Source organism: Azolla caroliniana, unplaced genomic scaffold (genome assembly GCF_043228905.1).
Source record: "Azolla caroliniana isolate FFs.n. ecotype wild unplaced genomic scaffold, voAzoCaro1.0.p SCAF_7, whole genome shotgun sequence".
Lineage (NCBI taxonomy): Eukaryota > Viridiplantae > Streptophyta > Polypodiopsida > Salviniales > Salviniaceae > Azolla > Azolla caroliniana.
The window spans coordinates 420,993-440,709 of NW_028230442.1; the positions used below are offsets into that span (position 1 = coordinate 420,993).

Below are 19,717 nucleotides of genomic sequence, written 5' to 3' on the forward strand. Positions count from 1 at the left end.
TATAGAATAAAAGCACAAGGTGCTAGATTGCAGTCCTCGGCATTGCAGTTCTAACACAAACGAGGTTTCCTCAACCAGTGCAGGTGGCAAGGACTTCGCAAGTCCTGCACATTCTTTAGAGCAACTGACAATTTATAGTGTAGGCATGTGTGATGAAAGGATAAAACTAGAGTATTTGAGGTGCACAGTCACCTTATCATGTGTGGCTGGAAAACATGATACAATATCTCTTTGCATGGGGTGAACAACCTTGTCAATTGGAGGATTGAAAAAATCCAAGCAATATTCTAAGCACATACATTTTCTCTACATCATTATAAATTATCATCTAGGGTTGAGGCTTAAATGGAAATGTCAGATGGTGAGCATCAAGGAGTGTAATTTTATCTTCTTGTGAGAAAGTGTAGTTAGATCTAGATTAGGAGTTCTTTATGGGCATTATCAGATGATGAAGATTTTGATTACTCTCACTCTTGCAGTCATTTTCAGCACTTTTGTAGTTTCTGGAACCATGTGGTATGGTTTTGCTGCCACTCCAATTGAGAGAGATTTATGAATCTGCTCTATAGCAAGACTGCAACTCTGATTCTATCTGAAGCTTGGTGTAAGATTCCAGAGAACTGAGCCTTTGATGATTACATTGGTAACAATCCAGCTAAAGGTAGATTATTCAGAGCAGGTGCAATATCAATGGCAAGGTATACAGCTCTAGGGTGTTTACGCCACCCAATGCTCTCGTACTAGGATATCAAGGGTAGATAGGAGTCAGACTTCCTTAAGACCACATTCACTGGTGAACAACCTAACCCCACCTATCTATCATAGGGAACCTCAAATCAACCACAGGATGAGGAGTGGACATGGAGGTGCCAAAGAGCCTGTTATCCCCCACATGCACATACGCTCACAAGCTGTCAGATTATTAGCTCAAGCCTTCCTTCACACAGCTCCAATACTCTTTGTGAAGCATCCACCCCAGATATAAACTACCCACCTTGGAATATCCTGTCTGACAGCAGTGAGCAGGCATCCAGCAGCAAATAGTATTTCACCATTGATGCTGACATTATGTGCCATCACTTCCCATATATATCATACACATCAAATCAAGCAATCAAGGACGTCACCATAAAGCTAAAATGAAGGGCAGAATTTAACAAGACATTCCAGTGGAACCAATCTGCCATCCACCAGACCCCTGTGAACCAATGATTCCATTAAAGTCAAGGTGATGCCATTTAACCACTTTCAGAAACGGAATCATCAATCCAACCACCCCAAAGCATTCCCTAACATGCTCCTTGTAATATACTTGAGCAACTTTCATAAAGAATTCGTACAAAAGAATTATAATTTTGAATATTAGATTAAAATTTTCATCGAACCTCAGATTCCTAGCCACCTTGTCACATGTAACACTTCAATAGCAACAAGATGCTCACAAATTTGAAGACAACATAATAAGCTATATACAAGTTTAGAAACATGGTTTTACAGAAATTTACATGATAAAGCATTCATTCATCTATAAAACAATTCTTGAAAAATGGTTTTACAGAAATTACCGGTGAAAAAAACATTCAATTTTACAAGGCTGAAATAACAATGCTGAGAGTTTTAGATTAGTAGATCCTCTCAACGATATTTGGTTAACGGATGTGCACTGTATCTTTGGTTTAAATAATCCTAAAACTCTAGTCACAATCTGAATGGAAACAAATTTGGATGGCTAACTCCTTTTGTGCTCTTTTCATTGAATCATCAATACCATGAGCACACCAAAGACAGTATAAACACAGTATTAAATTTGAATTCAGCTACTTTGCAGAAGACAGATTTTGAAAACCTTACAAGAATATTATTGTGCCAGTATTTGAGATTTTGACTTATTTACCAACACTATCATTAATTACATTGGGAATTTATACACGGATGGATTCCACCCATCTAGTCATTAGAAAAGAACAAAACAATGCAAGATACAATCTGTGTTGTTTTTAAGTGTAAGCATGATTGCAATTGAAAGTCAAAACCATCACGAATAAACAATGTTTTTAAATTGAAAATCAGACCTTGCATAGTAAAGGGTATCTTCAAGGCGGTCAGCCACCATCCACTGTCAAATTTGTAGCTTACAACTACAGATTTTTGCCAGAGCTAGTGAAATCCTGAGTACTTACCAAAACAAATATTCTCTAACCTATTAGAGCCCGCCATAGATCTTACCAGAGGGTATCATATACTTACCAGATGCACTCACCATGAAAAAAGAGGCAATTAGAGAAAAGTGAACAAGGACAAAATGCAACTTACAATTGCATGTCATCCATTGGATCATGTGAAGGTGAAATGTTAGAATCAGAAAAGAAGTGCAAACTTACAACTGCATTTCATCCAATGCATCATGACTTCGCCTATCTCTGCTGAAAAATACACAATGGACTACTTTTAAATAGCAATACTACAAATAAATGATAGCTCGAAGAAAATTACGGGTCACCTACCTTTCACGGTCTCGTTCATGCGAGTGAGATCTCCCAATTCGTTCCTTATCTCTTTCTCTGTCTCTATCACGATCACGATCATGATGTCTATCATCACGATCACGTCGATCACGATCACGTTCACGACCCCTTTCACTTCTATGGTCTCGATCACGATCGCGATCACGCCCATGGTCACGATCACGGTCTCGATCTCGAGACCTTTCATGATCTCGATCACGATCACGGTCTCTGTCTCCACCACGTTCACTCCTATCGCTACGGTCACGGTCACGGTCACGATCACGTCTTTCTATTTCTCTGCATGATCAGGAGAATTACATTACATAATTAAGATCATATTCCAAATAGCAATAATTTCACATGCAAAGCAAATATTGCACCTTTCATCTAGATCACGCAATTTCGGTTCTTCACTCCTAGCTTGAGAACCTCCAAGCTGAGGTTCCCTACAAAAGTTGTATCAATGTTACAAAATTCAGAATGCTATCATAAATCTAGAATGTAAAAGAACTCGGTTTTACTACCATAAATGTAGAATACAATGAAATTCAAATTATTAACGGAAAATTCTAAAATGTAAATTTGCTTTTACCTTCCAGAATACTTTTGATTCACCTCATCACCTCCAACACGAGTTGATCCCAAACCACCACCAAGCCTTCTTGGCCGCCAATTAGGCACGGTTCGTCCCCTCTCTACATCAACTAGCACTCTCCTATTGTCAATTTTTCTCCCATCTGCTTGTTTGTATGCATCTGCAACAATGAAAATCATATGACCTTATTATCCTTAACTTAACAGAAATCAGATAGCAGTTTAAATGCTGGTGAACATTTTACTTTTCATGTCTCGAGTATGCTGATACTCGATAAAAGCATAACCCCTAGGCTTTCCAGTTAATTTGTCATTTACTAAGCGAACCTGTGACAAAAGACACAAGAATATTGGGATTACTTCAAAAAAATCTAATAATAGATTTCTCTACTCAATATTCACACTTCACGAATGCCAAGCACGGCAATAAAGGCAAGGAATGCCCCTAAGCCGTGCTCACCTTTTGAAAAAAATGAGATTTCGCCACGCAATGTCAGCAATGATGCATCCCGTTCATAGTGTTGTAGAAACTCCTAGCAATGAATTTGAGCACCTTGTATGACAAACCCTTACCAAGGATTGAATTTTGAGTGGGTGTTGCCCCACTGAAGCCAATAAAGTATACTGGCTTAAAATGAACAACTTTATAAAAGAAAAAAATGCCTACCCTCGATACTCACATAAACTTACAATACCCCTGGATGTTTGAATTTCAAGAGGCTGTTTCTCCATCGATGGCAATATCACCAACTTTATGAACACAATGCCTACCCAAGATGGAGGTATATGATACCACCTGAGGATTAAATTTCAAGAGGTTGTTTCTCCATTGATGTGTATAACAAAAGGCGTATAGAGGGACACCAATTTCATAGCAGAAGGAATTTCCTGCCCATGATATTCATAGGTTGAGGGTTTAATTTCGTGAGGTTGTTTCTCCATTGATGGTAATAGGATATAAAAGCTTGATGGGAACACCAATTTCATAAAATAACTAAATGCCTACCCATGATGAGCGCAAGGTATATGATGCTGTGAGTGGATGGAATTTCAAGAGGCTGCTTGACGATTGATGCAAGAATTATGTGAAGAGCTTGAAGCTTGAAAAGATTACAAATTCAATATAACATGGAAGGGTTTGCCTATAACACTCGTGTAAAATTACCTCCGCAACTGTATTCTGCAATCAAGTATCCTTTCTAAGAAGGTTGTAGTAATAGAAGAACATATCAGCAGAACCAGACCCTTACCCGGGATTATTTAGAAGTTGATGGAGTTGCTACTATGTAAAGCTGTTTTAAAGAAATTCTAATATCAATGACACTGACATTAAGTTACCTTCACAGTCGGATTTAACCATTGTGTCTCCTTCTCATGATAATTGTAGTAATAGAAGAGGAGCTTTAACATCATGAATATGTTGGTCAACATCGTGAATACCATACCCTTACCAAGGATTTCTTTGATGTTCATGGAGTAGCTACAAGTGAAAGTGATTTTAATGCACGCATGCAATAAAAAGAATGAGAAGTCTACCGATAATACTCATGCATAACTCTGCCACTGTATTCAGCACACATGTATCATTTTCTTGATGATGGCCGAAGAGCAACATGTCTTGAATCCATCCCCTTACCAGGGATTTCTTTAGATTAGGGTGGCTACTATATAAAGTGATTTTATTGGAATTCAAATGAAATATGGAGCAAAATAAAGAAATGTCAGCCACAAGTCACACATATGATGACCTTCACCCTGATATTCAGGAATTGTGCATCCTCTTCATGATGATTATACTTGTTAAATGCCAACTCTAACATCTTGAAAATCAATTCCTTACCAGGGATTTCTTCAAAGCTGACCGACTGGCTAACAAATAAAGAGCGTTCTTATATGTAGTTCTAGTAAAATATAACGTAAAATAAGGAAATTTCTACCCATGATACACACGTGTAAGATTACCTTAACTGATGTACTTAGCAAGCATGTATTATTCTCATGACAGTTTTGCAGTAGTTGAAGGTAAAACCCCTAACCTCTTGAATAGCGACCCATTACTAATGATTGCTTTAGACTTGAGAAATAATTGTTTCAAAGAAAATATACAGTAAAATAAGAAAATGCCTTCATACATACTCATGTGCAATGATTACCTCCACCACTGTATTCAGCAATCATGGATCCCCCATCGTGATGATTGTAATAATAGACAGGCAACCTCTGCCATCTTGATCACTAGAACCTTACCAGGGATCATTTTGAAGTAAAGCGTGATTTTAATGCACTGCTAACAAGAAATGCAGTAAATGTTTCATAATGAAATTCATACTAGAATGAATGCATAATATGCTCTACATATCCAAGCTCATCCATGGATTCACCTTTTTCCGCTGTCTGTACACCAATAGGAGATAAATTCTCTCATATTATTTTCCCAAACACAGTATGAATTCAAGTATAACTCATGGAAAAGCTCTGCTATAATCCTGCATTCTCCTTTACTCTCCTCATATTTCTCAAAGTTATCTTTATTTTCCCAAATACCCCTGATTAGACCCCAGAGCGAAAAAGGGGACAAATTGAGGAAAAAACATGATTGAGAATAGCATTTAATTGCGTAAATTGAGAAAGAAGACATGACACAATTTCTCAAATAGCACATATGATTCTTCTAGTGAGGTCACCAAGGCATTAGGCATTAGTGGGTGGATATGTTATATTAGAGTTTCGTTAACCAATCTCCAACTCAATATTCTATTAGAGACTCTTCATAGGCATTTGATACAACCAAACCTGGTTTTGGCTATGAGCACCAAAACTGCAACACTTACCCTTTTAATTGGTCCATAAGCCTCAAATTCCCTTTTGATTTTATGCTCCGTTGTCTCATAGCTCTGAACACCACAAAGGAACATAACAAGTGTTAAAAAGTTAATTGTTAAGAAAGCAACAATTACCAGGATCGGTTCCTAAACTAATGGCATGAACATTATTAAACATTGACACTTACAGATATCCAGAGAAAGGGGTAAGGTGTTCCTACAATCAGAATTAGACAATAATACTTACCATTCTTGCCACAAATAATGTTTTATAAGGGTCACCTTCGATAGCAGTATCATGTTGAGGATCATCTGGAAATCAAAATTAAAACATTGCAAAATGGTGATTAAATGGAAAAAAACAACATTGAGCAACCACATAGTCCAAATTTAGCATGGAATAACCATACTGGATTAGCTTACATTTCTCTAGCTCCTCTGCCGCTTTCTCAGCTCCTTTTTCCATCCGTAGAGCATGGATGCGAGCCCTTCGCTGTGTCTGTGAAGAAGAATTTTAACTAGTTGGATAAAGTCACCAATAGTAGTTCAATTAATTTGGTTTATTTATCTTTCTCAAATTACTTTGTTTATTTTACTATGCCCCCTACAATCTTTCTTCACTTTCTTAAATGTGTGGCAAAATCAAATGCTAGACATCAAATAATGTCACTTTGAAACATACTGGAGTTTCTCCCTTCGTAACTGGCGGTGCATATTCAGGATCTCCAGGTTCTGCAAAGTGGCTCACAAATTGTCCTATACCTACAATATAACAACAAAGAATTGAGATGAGAACCAGGTATTGCTGCAGGTTTGACTGCATTCATTTGTCTTTCCTATGTCCTAATTAATAACCTAGGAAAAGGGAGAGAATCATTATTTTACAGCAGTTTATAAATATCTAACATTTCCTATGCTTACAATGTAATGAGAACTATACAGATTAATATCAAAAGGAATCATAACATCATGGTAGCTAACCAATACATATGAGTTCAAGAGCTACACCTGTATATGGTGGACATTTTCGCTTTTCTGGAGGAGGTTTATGTTCAATTGGTGGCCGTGCTTCAAAAAGCTTCAGCAAATTTGCTGTTAACCCTGTTGGATGACTCTGCCCGATCTGTAAACGAAAATTATTTAAACATCAATGATATACCCTTTAACTTTGCAATGAAAACAAGCTATAGCAACTCTTAAATTGCAAATGTTTCAACTTTCCTACAAATTCATTAAAAATATAGAAAAATAGGAAAATGACTAACTAACCCTGTCTCTGATGAGAGAGAATGATAAATTTGATTTAGCCACAATGAGAACAAGCTATAACCACATTTTTAATTGCATATGTTTCTACTTTTCTAGATCTTCATTAAAATGGAAAAATCGAGAATGTGCAACTAAGCCCACCCACAAAAGATTTCTATCTTTCTAATTCCTAATGAGCACGAATGATTAATATGAGGTTTACAGTCATTAACCTGCAGTAATATGCAAAATAAATTCAAGTCTCATTTGAGAAAGCAAGAAAAAACCTAACTAAACACTGCAATTTTCAATTTCCTAAGAATTCAGCAAGATATATTTCTTTGATAAACAAAGAAAATAATGACAGACTTTATACTGACACTGAAATATAAACATTCTGTGATCTGTATCATCAATTGGAGGTTTTTATTTATTAATGTGCCTTTATTGAGAAGAAGAAACGAAATGTTGTAAGAGAACCTTCTGCTTGAGAACCAGTATGTTTTCAGAAAGAAAAGGTTTGAGTTGGATCCCACAGGAGAAATCTGAACCTTTTTAACATCATCAGTTTCGGATTAAAAGGTCTTCATAATACGAAAAAAAGAATAATCCCTGACTAATGTCAAATCTGAAGCTTCAATGTCCTTTCTGAGATATCTGAACCTTTTTAAGGTCATTTTTCTTTGATTCTCAGGTCTTCATGATAAAAGAAAGAATAATAACCTCTAAGTAATATCACATCTGAAGCTTCAATGTCCTTTCTGATGGTGAAGAACGGAAAAAACTCCAAATTACAGAAAATGCAAAAGAATCGGTGTTGCTGAAGAGAGAGAGAGAGAGAGAGAGATAGCTTTTTGATGATGAAGACAGAAAGAAACTTATAACTGCGACAAGAAAGTATGCATCTCACAGAAAGAAATTCAACAGATCCAATGTTATAAGGGGAGAGCCTGCTTCTTGAGAGAGAGACAGAGAGAAAGAAAGAAAGAAAGAAATGCATCAATCTTAAGCTTTAATGTCCATCTTTTTTATGGAGAATAAAAAAGGAAGGAAACTTGTAAAAACTGTAGAGAAAAGAAGTAAATAATATTGAAAGGTCTGCAAGAAGCTGTGCATTTTGAGAGATGTACAGCGAGAGCGAGAGAAATACGTTTAATCTGAAGTTTTCTTAAGGCTAATGAGAGAAGCCTAAAGCAAGAAATTTCCAGCAAAGAACTGAAGTTTTTAAAGCAGAGAGCGAGCGATGTAAAAAAAAATACCAGTTTGAGTTGTTGAACTGTAGCACGATTCTGTGCTTTGGTGCGAGCAGGAGGACCTGCCATGTCCTTACGCATGAAGGCATCGCCATAGTCTCCCATCTCCCGAAAAAAGCAAACGGCAGCAACGAAACCACGAACTGAGTCAGAGAAACTTCAGCCAGGCGATCGAAAGAACAAAGAAGAAGGAGGAAAAGCGCGACGAGGCAGCACACGATCGATGGCCGTCTCCTGCTTGCTCTCTGTCGGCCGGTCTGTCTGTCTGTCTGTCGTCCTCGCCGTCGTTTTACACAGAGCACTGAGCAAGTAGAAGAAACAGCAGGGTCTAGAAGAAACAGCAAACCTAGGTATTTCATAATTTCCTGCGCTACCCCCCTCAGTTTTCGTTATTACGCAAAAATACCCCCAAAGTTCCCAAATTTGTATGTTTATATGTTATTAAGAGTAATAAAATGAGTTTCGTGACCCAAGAGGATTAGATGCACGATAGACATATTTAGTTCTAAATATGAAATTTGTATGTTTATATGTTATTGAGCCGAAAACTCCCAAGGTCTTCTCCAACCAAACCGCGCATCCAACAAGGTTACTGCAAGAAATATGGAGTGAAATTGTAGCCACTCTAAAAGAGCCAATATGATGGCCTCAAGGGCGGCTCCGGTGCAGTTGAAAGACAACGAATGAATAGCCTTCATCCAACAATGGTCGTCCTCTCCCTTTCTTGAGTCAGTGGGCATCCACATAAGATGGAACTATCGCGTCCCTACAGGGATTTGTGCATAATCATCTCATTTGTAAAATTTTATAACTAATGGAAGGAGTTTTTTTTTTGGAAAAAAAAAAACTCCAACGTCTAGATATGACATAGATTTCTGGTGTGGAGATGACTAAATCGCATGGAAAAACCATGATCCGATAGTTTCTTATTACACGCATGAACGGGTTGCATAGATATGTGTTTGTCCATCTTCTTGACAAATGAATGTCCACGCGTATTATTCTATTAATGTACTTTGTGGAATAATAGTCTCGTCGATATCTCTTTGTTGATGTATAAAGAGCATATACAATTTTCTTCTCTATCCTTGCGTGTGTGCACAAATTAGGGATGCAATGTGACTGCCATCTCTTGGTGTGCTCTTTGTTGATGGTCATTATGTTTTGTCGTTTAGACAACCAAAAGTTCCCAATGTTTTTTTTAAGCTATTGAAGTAATGAGGATCTAGTCCAAATTATTTTGTGTCATGTTGTTGTAGCAATATATGTTTATCTGTGGGACCCTTGTACTCCAATATTGACTATTAATATTTTAAGGACATACAACTTTTTATCGATCTTGCTCATATTTCGTATTTGGGGTGGGTGCAATGTGATTAACAATGTTTTGTCTATCGTGGTCCATACACGAATGGACAATATCCTACTCGTTATCCTTGGTCAATATATTTTCATTGTTTTCTGAGGGAATATTTATTGCGAAAATACGTGGTCATAATATAAATGAACTTGTTATGAGCAATGGAGCTCCTCCTTGCCTTTGGAGATGAGTTTCTGGGCAAGGATTAAAAAAGGCCTAAACTCTAATGATTTCTAAGTACATTAATTGTTTTATCTAGTCATCCTCTTTTGAATTGTGAGATAATCACTTACATTACATGTGCATGGAACAACATAAAAAACACCCATCTCAACCACTTCAAAATTTGCTATGAATGAGAATGTTCCCTAAAATGAAGGACGTGACTTTGAGACAAAATATAACTTATCCATCTTATAAAACGTCATATACATTATCGCTTTTAAGTGACAACTGGTAAATAGGTACAATATCTACATTGCATCTTCTTCATAGCAAAAAAATCTCTATTAGATGTGCAAGAATCTAACAAATAATTGTTCACGTATGTACACACACGTTGATTTGTAATGGATTTATAGCCTTAACCAATAAGGCACATTCTGTCCTATAGTTGAACTATCACTTTGGAGCCATGGGTCTCATATAGATGAAATATCACTTTGATGGTATCGTGAAGAGCATAAAAAAAGTGCAAGATGTAGCTAAATACTAAAATTATTGTTTCGCCATTGACAAAGAATAGGTGAAGGATCAATATAAGCATAATTGAGATATGTTTCGAAATCCGATAGTTATCGAGCGAAAAATCAATGGTTGGTCACAATATAATGGTTTTAACCAAAATATCGTTTCTGAAATAAAATTGAAATAAAATAGTTGCCTATCATTTTTGTTAGATTTCATTGTTGGTTTAGAGTAGAAGGTTGATGATTTAGGATAGATTTAATTAGTTAGAGATTGAGCTTTAGATGCCACTTGTGGTCTCTCATGTGTTTGTGAGTTTGGTTGACAACAAATTTGACCTAATGGATATTTGGATTATGCCTATTAGCAACTTTGGAATTGCGCCTATTAGCAAATGAACTTAAATGGGAAATTGGATTGTGTGAATAAACAAATAAATTGAACTTAACAGCAAAATTGGAAAATGCTTAAGTTGGACCAACAATGTCTAGCATTCAATGGTTAACTTCTAGAAATGGTCTTGAAACCACAAAGTGGGTAACTATAAACTCACTTGAGGAGTGATGTCCTCTTTAGGCATCGCTCCTCCTATGTTACTCAGTTCTACCTACAACAAGTATTTATGTAAGTTCAATGATTCTCTTTATATTTGGTTGCATTAAATACTTTAAGACTTTTGACATTCATTTTCAAAACTGTTTATATTTTAGCTACATATATTGGTGCCTTTTGCAAGGTATGTGCTTCATAAATAGACAATTGTTTGTTCATGAATTAATGCTTGTTACTTGTGGGTTTGTGTAGTCAACTATGTCAACCACAAGAGTGATTTTTTTTCTAGTTTTCAAGCTTTAGTTGCTATGTGTTAGATTGTCTTCAATTGACTATTTGCAACCCTTAAACAGTGCAACTACTAAGGAGGTTGGTCATAAACCAGTTGAAGCAGAAGATGTTTTGTCTTCTAGTTGTCATGTAGTTAGACATGTGTGTGGGCAAGAAAGAGCTAGGCCATTAGAACATACTATTAGGTCCAACATTCTAAGTTATATTGCTTAATCACTTAGGACATACATCACACAACACGTATTTAGTTACTACATTAGATTAAGGAACAACCTAAGATTGTGTACATGGAATATGAATATATTGGTAATTACCCATGTTTTTTTACCAAGGTTAAGTTCTAACTTTCAACTTAAATAAATACTTCGGTATAGTGTAAAATAACCCCACTTATAAATTATACCTTTGTCCCATATGGCATGCTCCAAACATTGCAATTATGCATGTTGAGTGTTATTCTTTATGTTACCCAAAGAACTTAGATTATGCACGATCTAAGTCTAAATCCCAATAATTATCTTAGCGGACCTTTTTGTCACAGCTTAGAATAGCTTGAACCACATGGCCTTCCAATATATACCAAATCATAAAACTACTTTTCAATTGTCATATTCCAGTTTTACCAATAACTATTCGTGGATTCAAGGGTATTGTTGTTTTTTTGCATCATACCATATCTCGGATAAATCTTTTCTATATTTCCATTGCAAAATCACAATTCCCAAAATAATGTTGCTTAACAGTCTCCATTGGATGCATACAAAATTGACATATATTGAGACATATTGAGCCAACACATTGCATGCCTACGAGATGATGGCTTCACCGTCACAAACCCAAAAACAAAAACCATGTTGATGTCAAATGCTAAGAAAGTGGCAAAGTTTGTCCATATATCCTTCATTTTGAACTTGACAACGAGTAGAGTCTCTATATTTATTGATTGCAAATGAGCTTTCTCCTCCAACCACTGGGTCATTGATGTATGAGAGGATAATGTTGTGTCATTGGAATTGTGTCACACATAGAATGGCGTGTCTAACTAATGCATGCAAAACATGAGAGTGATACTATGTTATCATCAAGTGCCACACTCTAGGAGCTTGTATGAGACCCACAAATTGGTTTCTTGAGTTGAGATTGGTCGTGTGGGGCAAGCTTTTGACATGAATCCAACTAGTTTTACCGTATACACTACTTGCTAAGGTGTTATTCACATCCATTTGGTGGAAATACCACCCCTTGGTCATAAATAAAAGCAAGCATAGTTCATACATTCGTCATATTCTTGACGAGCATGAAAATCTCATTGTAGTCAATGCCATGCGTTTGTGCAAATGCATGCATTTTTGTTTGTTTGGGGGTTATGTAGATAGAGTCCTTATCACTTATATATGTAATAAAAGGTTAGCTATAAGGAACACAATGGTGGGAGAGGGGCATTCAGGTAAATAGCAAAAGATGAGGGACACTTATATATCATATAAAAGATGAGCAAAGGAGGGGGAGGTGGGCATAATTATGTTCCCAATGTCAACCCTTTGGAGACTTAGTCTGATGCATCAAGGTGTCAAATGATTCAGAGACAAAACACCTAGCTCTCAACACACCAAAGTGTCAATCAAACAGTTCGAAGGAGATCGACCACCTAGCTTGACACATACCAAAGCATCGAATGTAAGCTTTCGGAGGAGTGGGTTCAATACATTGATGTGGGCATGAAGATGAGGAGAAAAATAAGTAACCATGTGACGAAAGACGCGTGAAAATAGAGATTCGAACCAACGACCTGGAATTAATAATATGTAATGGAGTGAATATAGCTTATGGCACAAAGGTAGGCCCAATTTAAAAAAGTGAAGAGGGGCAGGGAGAGCTATTAATGTAAATAACAAAAAGTAGTGAAGGGGGGATCATATGCCAAGAGAGAGAGAGAGAGAGAGAAAAGAGAGAGGGCTTATCAATAATAATAGCAGAGAGAGAGAGAGAGAGAGAGAGAGAGAGAGAGAGAGAGAGAGAGGCTTTATACTGTGTTTTTTTCCCTTTTCTTTTCCTTCTCTTTTGTTGTTCTGTTCTCTCCTTATCTTGTAACAATATATATGTGTGTGTAATTGTCACCACTCCTCCCTCCCTCCCCCCCTCTCTCTCTCTCTCACACACACACACACACACAATTAGTTACTAATCTTTCTTTTAATCCTCTCCATACAATGTGATCAATCCAACCATCCATCCTTCTCAATCAGGTCTTGTGATCAAATCCCATCAATCCATTTGTAAGTCCTCTCTTTCGCTCTCTTTAATTGATTTCTCCTTCTCTTTTTTGTCTTCAATAATTTGCTTCATTTCAATTGCATACAGTAATAGATCTTCAAATGTGGAGCCTTTGAATTATTTTCCCCTTTGATGTTTTTCCATCTGTTATTTTCCCCTGTTTCTTTTTTTGTTTTTCAGTTATTTCCTTATGAAAATTTTCCCCCATCCCACGCCAATGTTTAATAAATAGAGTAAAAATAAATCAAATAAAAACAGTTCAAACCGATTTCTATTTTGATTCATTATTTTAAACACACACAATTGTTATTATGTATACAGAAACGTGTATTAAACTGATAATAACAATAATTAACAGATAATGTATCAGTTCCTTTATAATAGAAAAAGTATCATTAGGTAATCCGAAGTCTAGCTCAATCCATTTTAATGAATTCAGAATAATTTTTTTATCATAGCAGATTTGGGAAATTCTAGCATTATTTCTCCACCTGAATATTTCAAGCTCTTCATTAAATCTCCATCTGTATATTTCATGTATTCTCCTTCTTTATATTTCATGCTTTTCACGAATTCTCCACATATATATTTCAGGCTCTTTGTTGATTCTCCATCTGTATATTTCAAGCTCTTCATGAATTCATCACACGCATTTCAAAGTCTTCTTTTCATTGATGATGCCATGGAAAAACAAATTGAGTGTAATTAATTAAGCAAAGAAATGAGAAGAAAGACATTAGAATGAAACAATGGGTTAGATATGTGATTTCAAGATAGGCTTTGGGGGATATTTTTGAGTATTAGTTTCAAGATAGTTTTAGGTCTATATCATTGGTGGACAATTTCCTAAATTATTGAAGATATATATATATATATATATATATCAAAGGTACACCACAATATGTATATATATATGATGTTTAATCATTGTTTATGTAATTAATTTCATTTATTACTTATTTGGCCAAAAGGGAAGAGAGAGGGATACTACACCATTGTTTGGAGGGTCAATACCAATCTTGAAAAGCAAAAAAGGCATTATATCATGAAGGAAGAAAAAGATGAGGGTGAAGGTGAAGGTGAAGGTGCCATTGTAACTACCGACCCTCAAGAGGAAAAGAAGGACGATGATGCCTTCCCAACGATGATAAGGAAGAGAGGAAGGCCAAGGAAAGTGATCCAAGAGTCTCACCCCGTCCAACAACAACAACAACATATCGAGGAAACCAAAACTCCTCCTGCCTTGGAAATCGAAGGCAAAAGCAAAAAGCAAAAGGAATGCCGAATCAACCCGCTCCCTCCTCCTCCTGCCCCAGAAAGCAAAAGCAAAAAGGAAAAGCAGACCAACTCGACTCTACAAGAAGTCCTTCCTAACAAGTCGTCGTCGACATGTAAACAGACGCATGTTCTCCGAAGGGAAGGTAGTCGACGAAAAGGAGAACCGCGACGTGCCGCCGCAGACTAGACATGGATGTGCTTTCTTTATTCACAACAAAAGAAACGATAGATATAATGCAATGAACAAAGGAGAAGCTACAGGAGGGGATTAATTAGAGTTTGGCTTTGGCTTTGATCATCTTTTGTCATGGTGGTGTTTTTGAATTACATGGAAGAGATTTAAACATTTGTTTGGATTAGGGGAAGGTAGCAAAATCACCCCCACATTAACTAGAACCGTGTGGAGTTGATCACCACAAATTTGTTAATTCTATTTAAGATCTAACTGTGTCTGTACCTCGAAACATAAAAAAACAAATTCGAATCATTTTGGGAACTTAACCCTTTTCTTGTCTTCAAATTGAGGTTGGTTGATCCGTTGTGCTCACATGTACTACGAGTGTTGCTTTAGAATCTTGAACTATTGTGGACAATATTGTTGTTTGTAGCTCCCTCATTGGAGAAAAGCTACTTGACATATTTTGTATTCCATTCCAATAAACTTTTGCTCGAAATGAGTGTTTACGAAGCCCTTGAGAAATTTGCATGAAGAAACACTTGAAAAGTTGAATTTGAATGCAACTAATAGCCGAGAAGGGTGAAAATTTGAAAACGTCTATGTGGTATAGTGTTTCAACACTACTTTTGCTCGAAATGAGTGTTTACGAAGCCCTTGAGAAATTTGCATGAAGAAACACTTGAAAAGTTGAATTTGAATGCAACTAATAGCCGAGAAGGGTGAAAATTTGAAAACGTCTATGTGGTATAGTGTTTCAACACTTGTTGCTTGTTTGCTATCTTGACTGTTTCCCCATATGAGTCAAGTGTTATCTAGATCTATTATAAGTAATTAGATGTGGATGATTGTTATTTAATATTGTCATCTAAATTGATTAAGTATTTACTATTCCTTAGGAGCAATGGAAGAATTTTTTTTGCAGTTGAGGGTGACACACGACAAAAGGCGAAGAACTCTAGCATATATCATTATGCAAACAAAGCAAAAGATGATAAGATAATGCGAAAAAAAACTACCAAAGGGTAAATATAGGGCAAAAAGGTAAAAGTTTGACAAACCAAAGGCCTCAACCAATTTTCTTTTACCTTATGATATGGGTTAACCTAGACCCCTCCCTCGGTATTGAACCAAATCATAAGTTAAGACAAAAAAGATCACTATTCGATAAAGCTCACTAAATAAATTGTCACCCTAGACACATGTTATGATTGCAGATATGCTCCCTTTGGATTCAGTAAATGTCACAATCAAAATTATAGTTTTTCCTTCAAATATGTGTACCAAAGAGTGGTAATAGAAGTCTTAGGCATTTCCTTTCCTAAGCCTAACAAGGATGTACCTAAATCTTCAACACTTTTTGAAATGTTAATGTACTTCAAGTGTATTTTATGTGCTTTATTTTCCTCCCAAACTAGATATTTGGTAAAAAACCACACTTGTATTCAATATTTTTTAAAGGTTATTACCATATTACCTTTTTTTACGTTGTTATGTAGAATCTAGATGTGCACGAACAAAGTTTCAGTTCACAACTCCAATCTATGGAATGGAATTTGAATATAGATTATATACGCGTAAAAGAATACCCATTAACTACATAGAAAATATCGTCTAACAAACACTACCTTTATGTTTTTTGTTTTCCAAAGAATTTATGTAATCATTAATGAGACTAGACATTTATATGCTTATTACTCGTAGATAATTTAGACACCAAAATCTAGGAATCGACAACGGTTCGATTTAGGCTTAACTGGTTTGGCTTATCGATAAGCCAAACCGGTTAAGCCTAAACCGTTTTGGGGTTCTCAAACCAAACCAAACCGATCCCTAAAATGGTTTGGGAACCAACTTGGGAACCAGTTCATTATTTTTCTTCCCGTCAACCTCTAGCAACATCATCATCAACACCACTACCACCATCACCACCTTAGATACAAATATTTGATAGCTATGGAGACATGCATGCCAATTTCCCTACTTCTACAAGACACCTTGCTTGCTAGCACATGGACATGGCTTTCTTTATTCGGCCTTGTCTGTATGAATCTCTCTCTCTTCCTCCCTACTCTCGTCCTCCCACAAATTAATCTATTATGTAGTATACATGCTCTCTCTCTCTCTCTCTCTCTCTCTCTCTCTCTCTCATCTGTGTAGTATCCCTCCCTCATGTCTCTGTAGTCTCTGATTCATCAGTGGTTGCCTTTGGCTATGGCTTCCTCTCGGTGAGTTAGTCTCTCTCTCTTTCAAGTTTCTAACTAATTTCTAACTTTGAAGTTTTCCTCTAACCTAACTAATAAACCACATAAACGGCTTAACTTGTTTGAGCTGGTTTAGCAAGGCTCAAGCCAAGCCGAACCGAGCTCAAATTGTTTAGCCAAGCTCAAGCCTAAGCCGAGTTGAGTCGCTAAGTTGGCTTGAGGCGAACCATTTCCGATCCCTACCAACATTCACAAAAGTGATTCATAAGATAGGATTCAACACCCCCAAGCCGCGAAAAAAGCTTAGGCTATTGCTTGGAAACGCTTGGCTCAAAACCCAAACGTCTGTTGGACATGGACATATCTTTTTGTTGAATGTTGTTCAACTCTTGTTGGAGTTGAAGCTTGCGGGCGGTCGTGTTGGCGGCGAAGATTTTCTTCAAATTCTCCCATGCTTCTTTATGTTGTTGGGTTGGGGGGTGAAGCCTAGAATGGCTTCACCCCCCTCCCAAGGGGTTATGATAGTGAGAGAGCTAGAGAGAAAGACAAATTGAAAATGACACAAAATGAGAGGGAAAAAATGTATATTCCATTACATGCCCCATTAGGGGTTTATATAGTACATAGTGTAACCGTTACAAAAAGAAGACCGTTACATTCTTGTCACATGCACATAATTGTGCATGTGCTCTCACATACTCATCCTCACATACTCATTTACTTTACACATACACATCAACCACATCATTACACATACCCTTATGCCTCCCCGTATATTCTTACGGGTAACACTTTACGAGAATCACTATAGTAGAGATATATATGGAAGAACAGATTACAACACACTCTGTGTAGAGTGTATCAACCGCACAAGGCTCTTGATGTCTAGTATCTCACAACTATGGTGCCACTCATGCTCTGTTACTCTCCCACTTCTACACATGCCTACACGAGTTCTAACTTGCATCATCATCATAATGTTTGCCCTAGGTGTATTTATACTCATACACAATATGAGTTATTTACAAATATAGTTGTTATTATTAGATAATAATAATAGTCATTAATCAGTCGACTGATCGATTCGACTATACGACCGACACACAAAGCGACTGTCCAATTGGCCCAACTAGCCAACCCTCATGTCGACTATTTAGTCGGCTTGAATTGTCGGCTCTGTCTTCACTTGGGGCATCCATCAATGTGGTCTACTATCATAGTCGGCTCTCTATCTCCTCCAAGAACCAGTTGACAATCTTGTCGACTTGCTGCGACTGTCAACTCCCTCCTTGTCTTCGATTGTTGACTCCTTCCATAGGAGGGACAGATTCGTAACAGGGGTTTGTATGTATCCCTTGACGAGTCTACGCTTAATTTAGTTGATCATGCCGTCTACATTGTGCTTGATCTTGAACACCCACCAATAACTAATAAGGTTTTCTCAAGTTTAGAGGCTAGGGCTATATCCAAAGTATTGTTGTCAACCAATGCTCCCATCTCCTCCTTCATTGACTCAATCCACTAGGGATCTTGGGCAGCTTCCATGCAAGTCTTAGATTCTTCATTTGCCACAACCTTCATCATGTACGAGAACCTTGATTGGTATAGTTTTTCATTGGCCACCTTTAGGTCCTTCTTTATTCAAAGGTGCAACCCATACTCGATGTTGATAATTGGGGTGTGTCGCTGACATGACGACAAGATTTGAACTCTTGACCTCTTGTATATAGACAAGTGTTGTGTTCTAACCAACACATCCAAATATATGGTCATGTTATGCATATCTTAGTAGATTATCTATTTCAAGTTGTTAACCGGCCGGCAAGGAAAGTCCAGAATGGAAGAAGGGGATAATTAATAATTGGGAGCTGATTATATATAATATAGAATTATTATGATTTTGAGAAGTGAACGGACGGACCCAGAATCGGTATGCCGATCCGGATCCGGACCGGTTCGTAGCCGGTAGCCGGTTGGCACCGGTTTGTACCTAGAGCCAGAGACCTATAAAAGGGCCCGGTTAGATTGTAATCATTAGCGGATAATTAATAGAGTGTTGTTGTTCTGGATCTTATTCATTTTTAATTACCATTTTGTGCTAAAGTGTAATTCATCTTACGTGTGTATTGTGATTAATGATCTTGCAAATTAGTAACTAATTAGGGTTCATTAAGATTCGGTCTAAGTTTATCTCACCGCAACACCCCTTTGGTGAAGTGTCTCAAGGGACACCCTGTGTTAGGCCATGTCCGGCCCTAGCGATAACACAAGTTTTAGGAGTTTTTAGAAAGTTCTAGAACTAGAAGGTTCTAGAGGGTTCTAGATTATTCTCTCGAATATTCTAACGTATGTACTTCGACTCACAATATAAATACTTGTAACCTCCTTGGTCCCTTTTGAAGGGATTCAAACTGTCACATACACACCAAGCACGGACTAGGACGGAGCACAGATGACGGGGCTACGAGCGAC

At 37.0% G+C, this 19,717-nt stretch overlaps 1 protein-coding gene across 3 annotated transcripts; it reads right to left on the minus strand.

Annotated features, from left to right (window-relative positions):
* Positions 1 to 1,274: 1,274 nt before the first annotated feature.
* Positions 1,275 to 8,641, minus strand: U1-70K (U1 small nuclear ribonucleoprotein-70K). Of its 3 annotated transcripts, none has more exons than XM_087322094.1 (12): positions 8,431 to 8,641; positions 6,932 to 7,046; positions 6,606 to 6,685; positions 6,347 to 6,422; positions 6,171 to 6,235; positions 5,933 to 5,995; positions 3,347 to 3,428; positions 3,100 to 3,262; positions 2,888 to 2,953; positions 2,505 to 2,804; positions 2,382 to 2,423; positions 1,275 to 1,320 (listed from the first exon to the last, which is right to left on the minus strand). In XM_087322094.1, the coding sequence occupies exons 1-12, from the start codon at positions 8,527 to 8,529 to the stop codon at positions 1,290 to 1,292; spliced, it is 1,182 nt and encodes a 393-aa protein (XP_087178220.1). In that variant the 5' UTR covers positions 8,530 to 8,641; the 3' UTR covers positions 1,275 to 1,289. The 3 variants fall into 3 exon arrangements, with proteins under 3 accessions (XP_087178220.1, XP_087178221.1, XP_087178222.1); XM_087322095.1 differs by having other exon boundaries at positions 2,382 to 2,420; positions 8,431 to 8,640; XM_087322096.1 differs by lacking the exon at positions 1,275 to 1,320 and having other exon boundaries at positions 2,036 to 2,420; positions 8,431 to 8,637.
* Positions 8,642 to 19,717: the final 11,076 nt, after the last annotated feature.

Excerpts from the sequence above, each read along its gene's own strand:
- U1-70K (XM_087322094.1), bottom strand. The coding sequence starts at position 8,529 with ATGGGAGACTATGGCGATGCCTTCATGCGTAAGGACATGGCAGGTCCT. Across the intron at positions 6,686-6,931 it reads AAAATGTCCACCATATACAG|GTATAGGACAATTTGTGAGC; the intron begins GTGTAGCTCTTG and ends GTTATATTGTAG. Across the intron at positions 2,424-2,504 it reads CATGAACGAGACCGTGAAAG|CAGAGATAGGCGAAGTCATG; the intron begins GTAGGTGACCCG and ends TGTATTTTTCAG.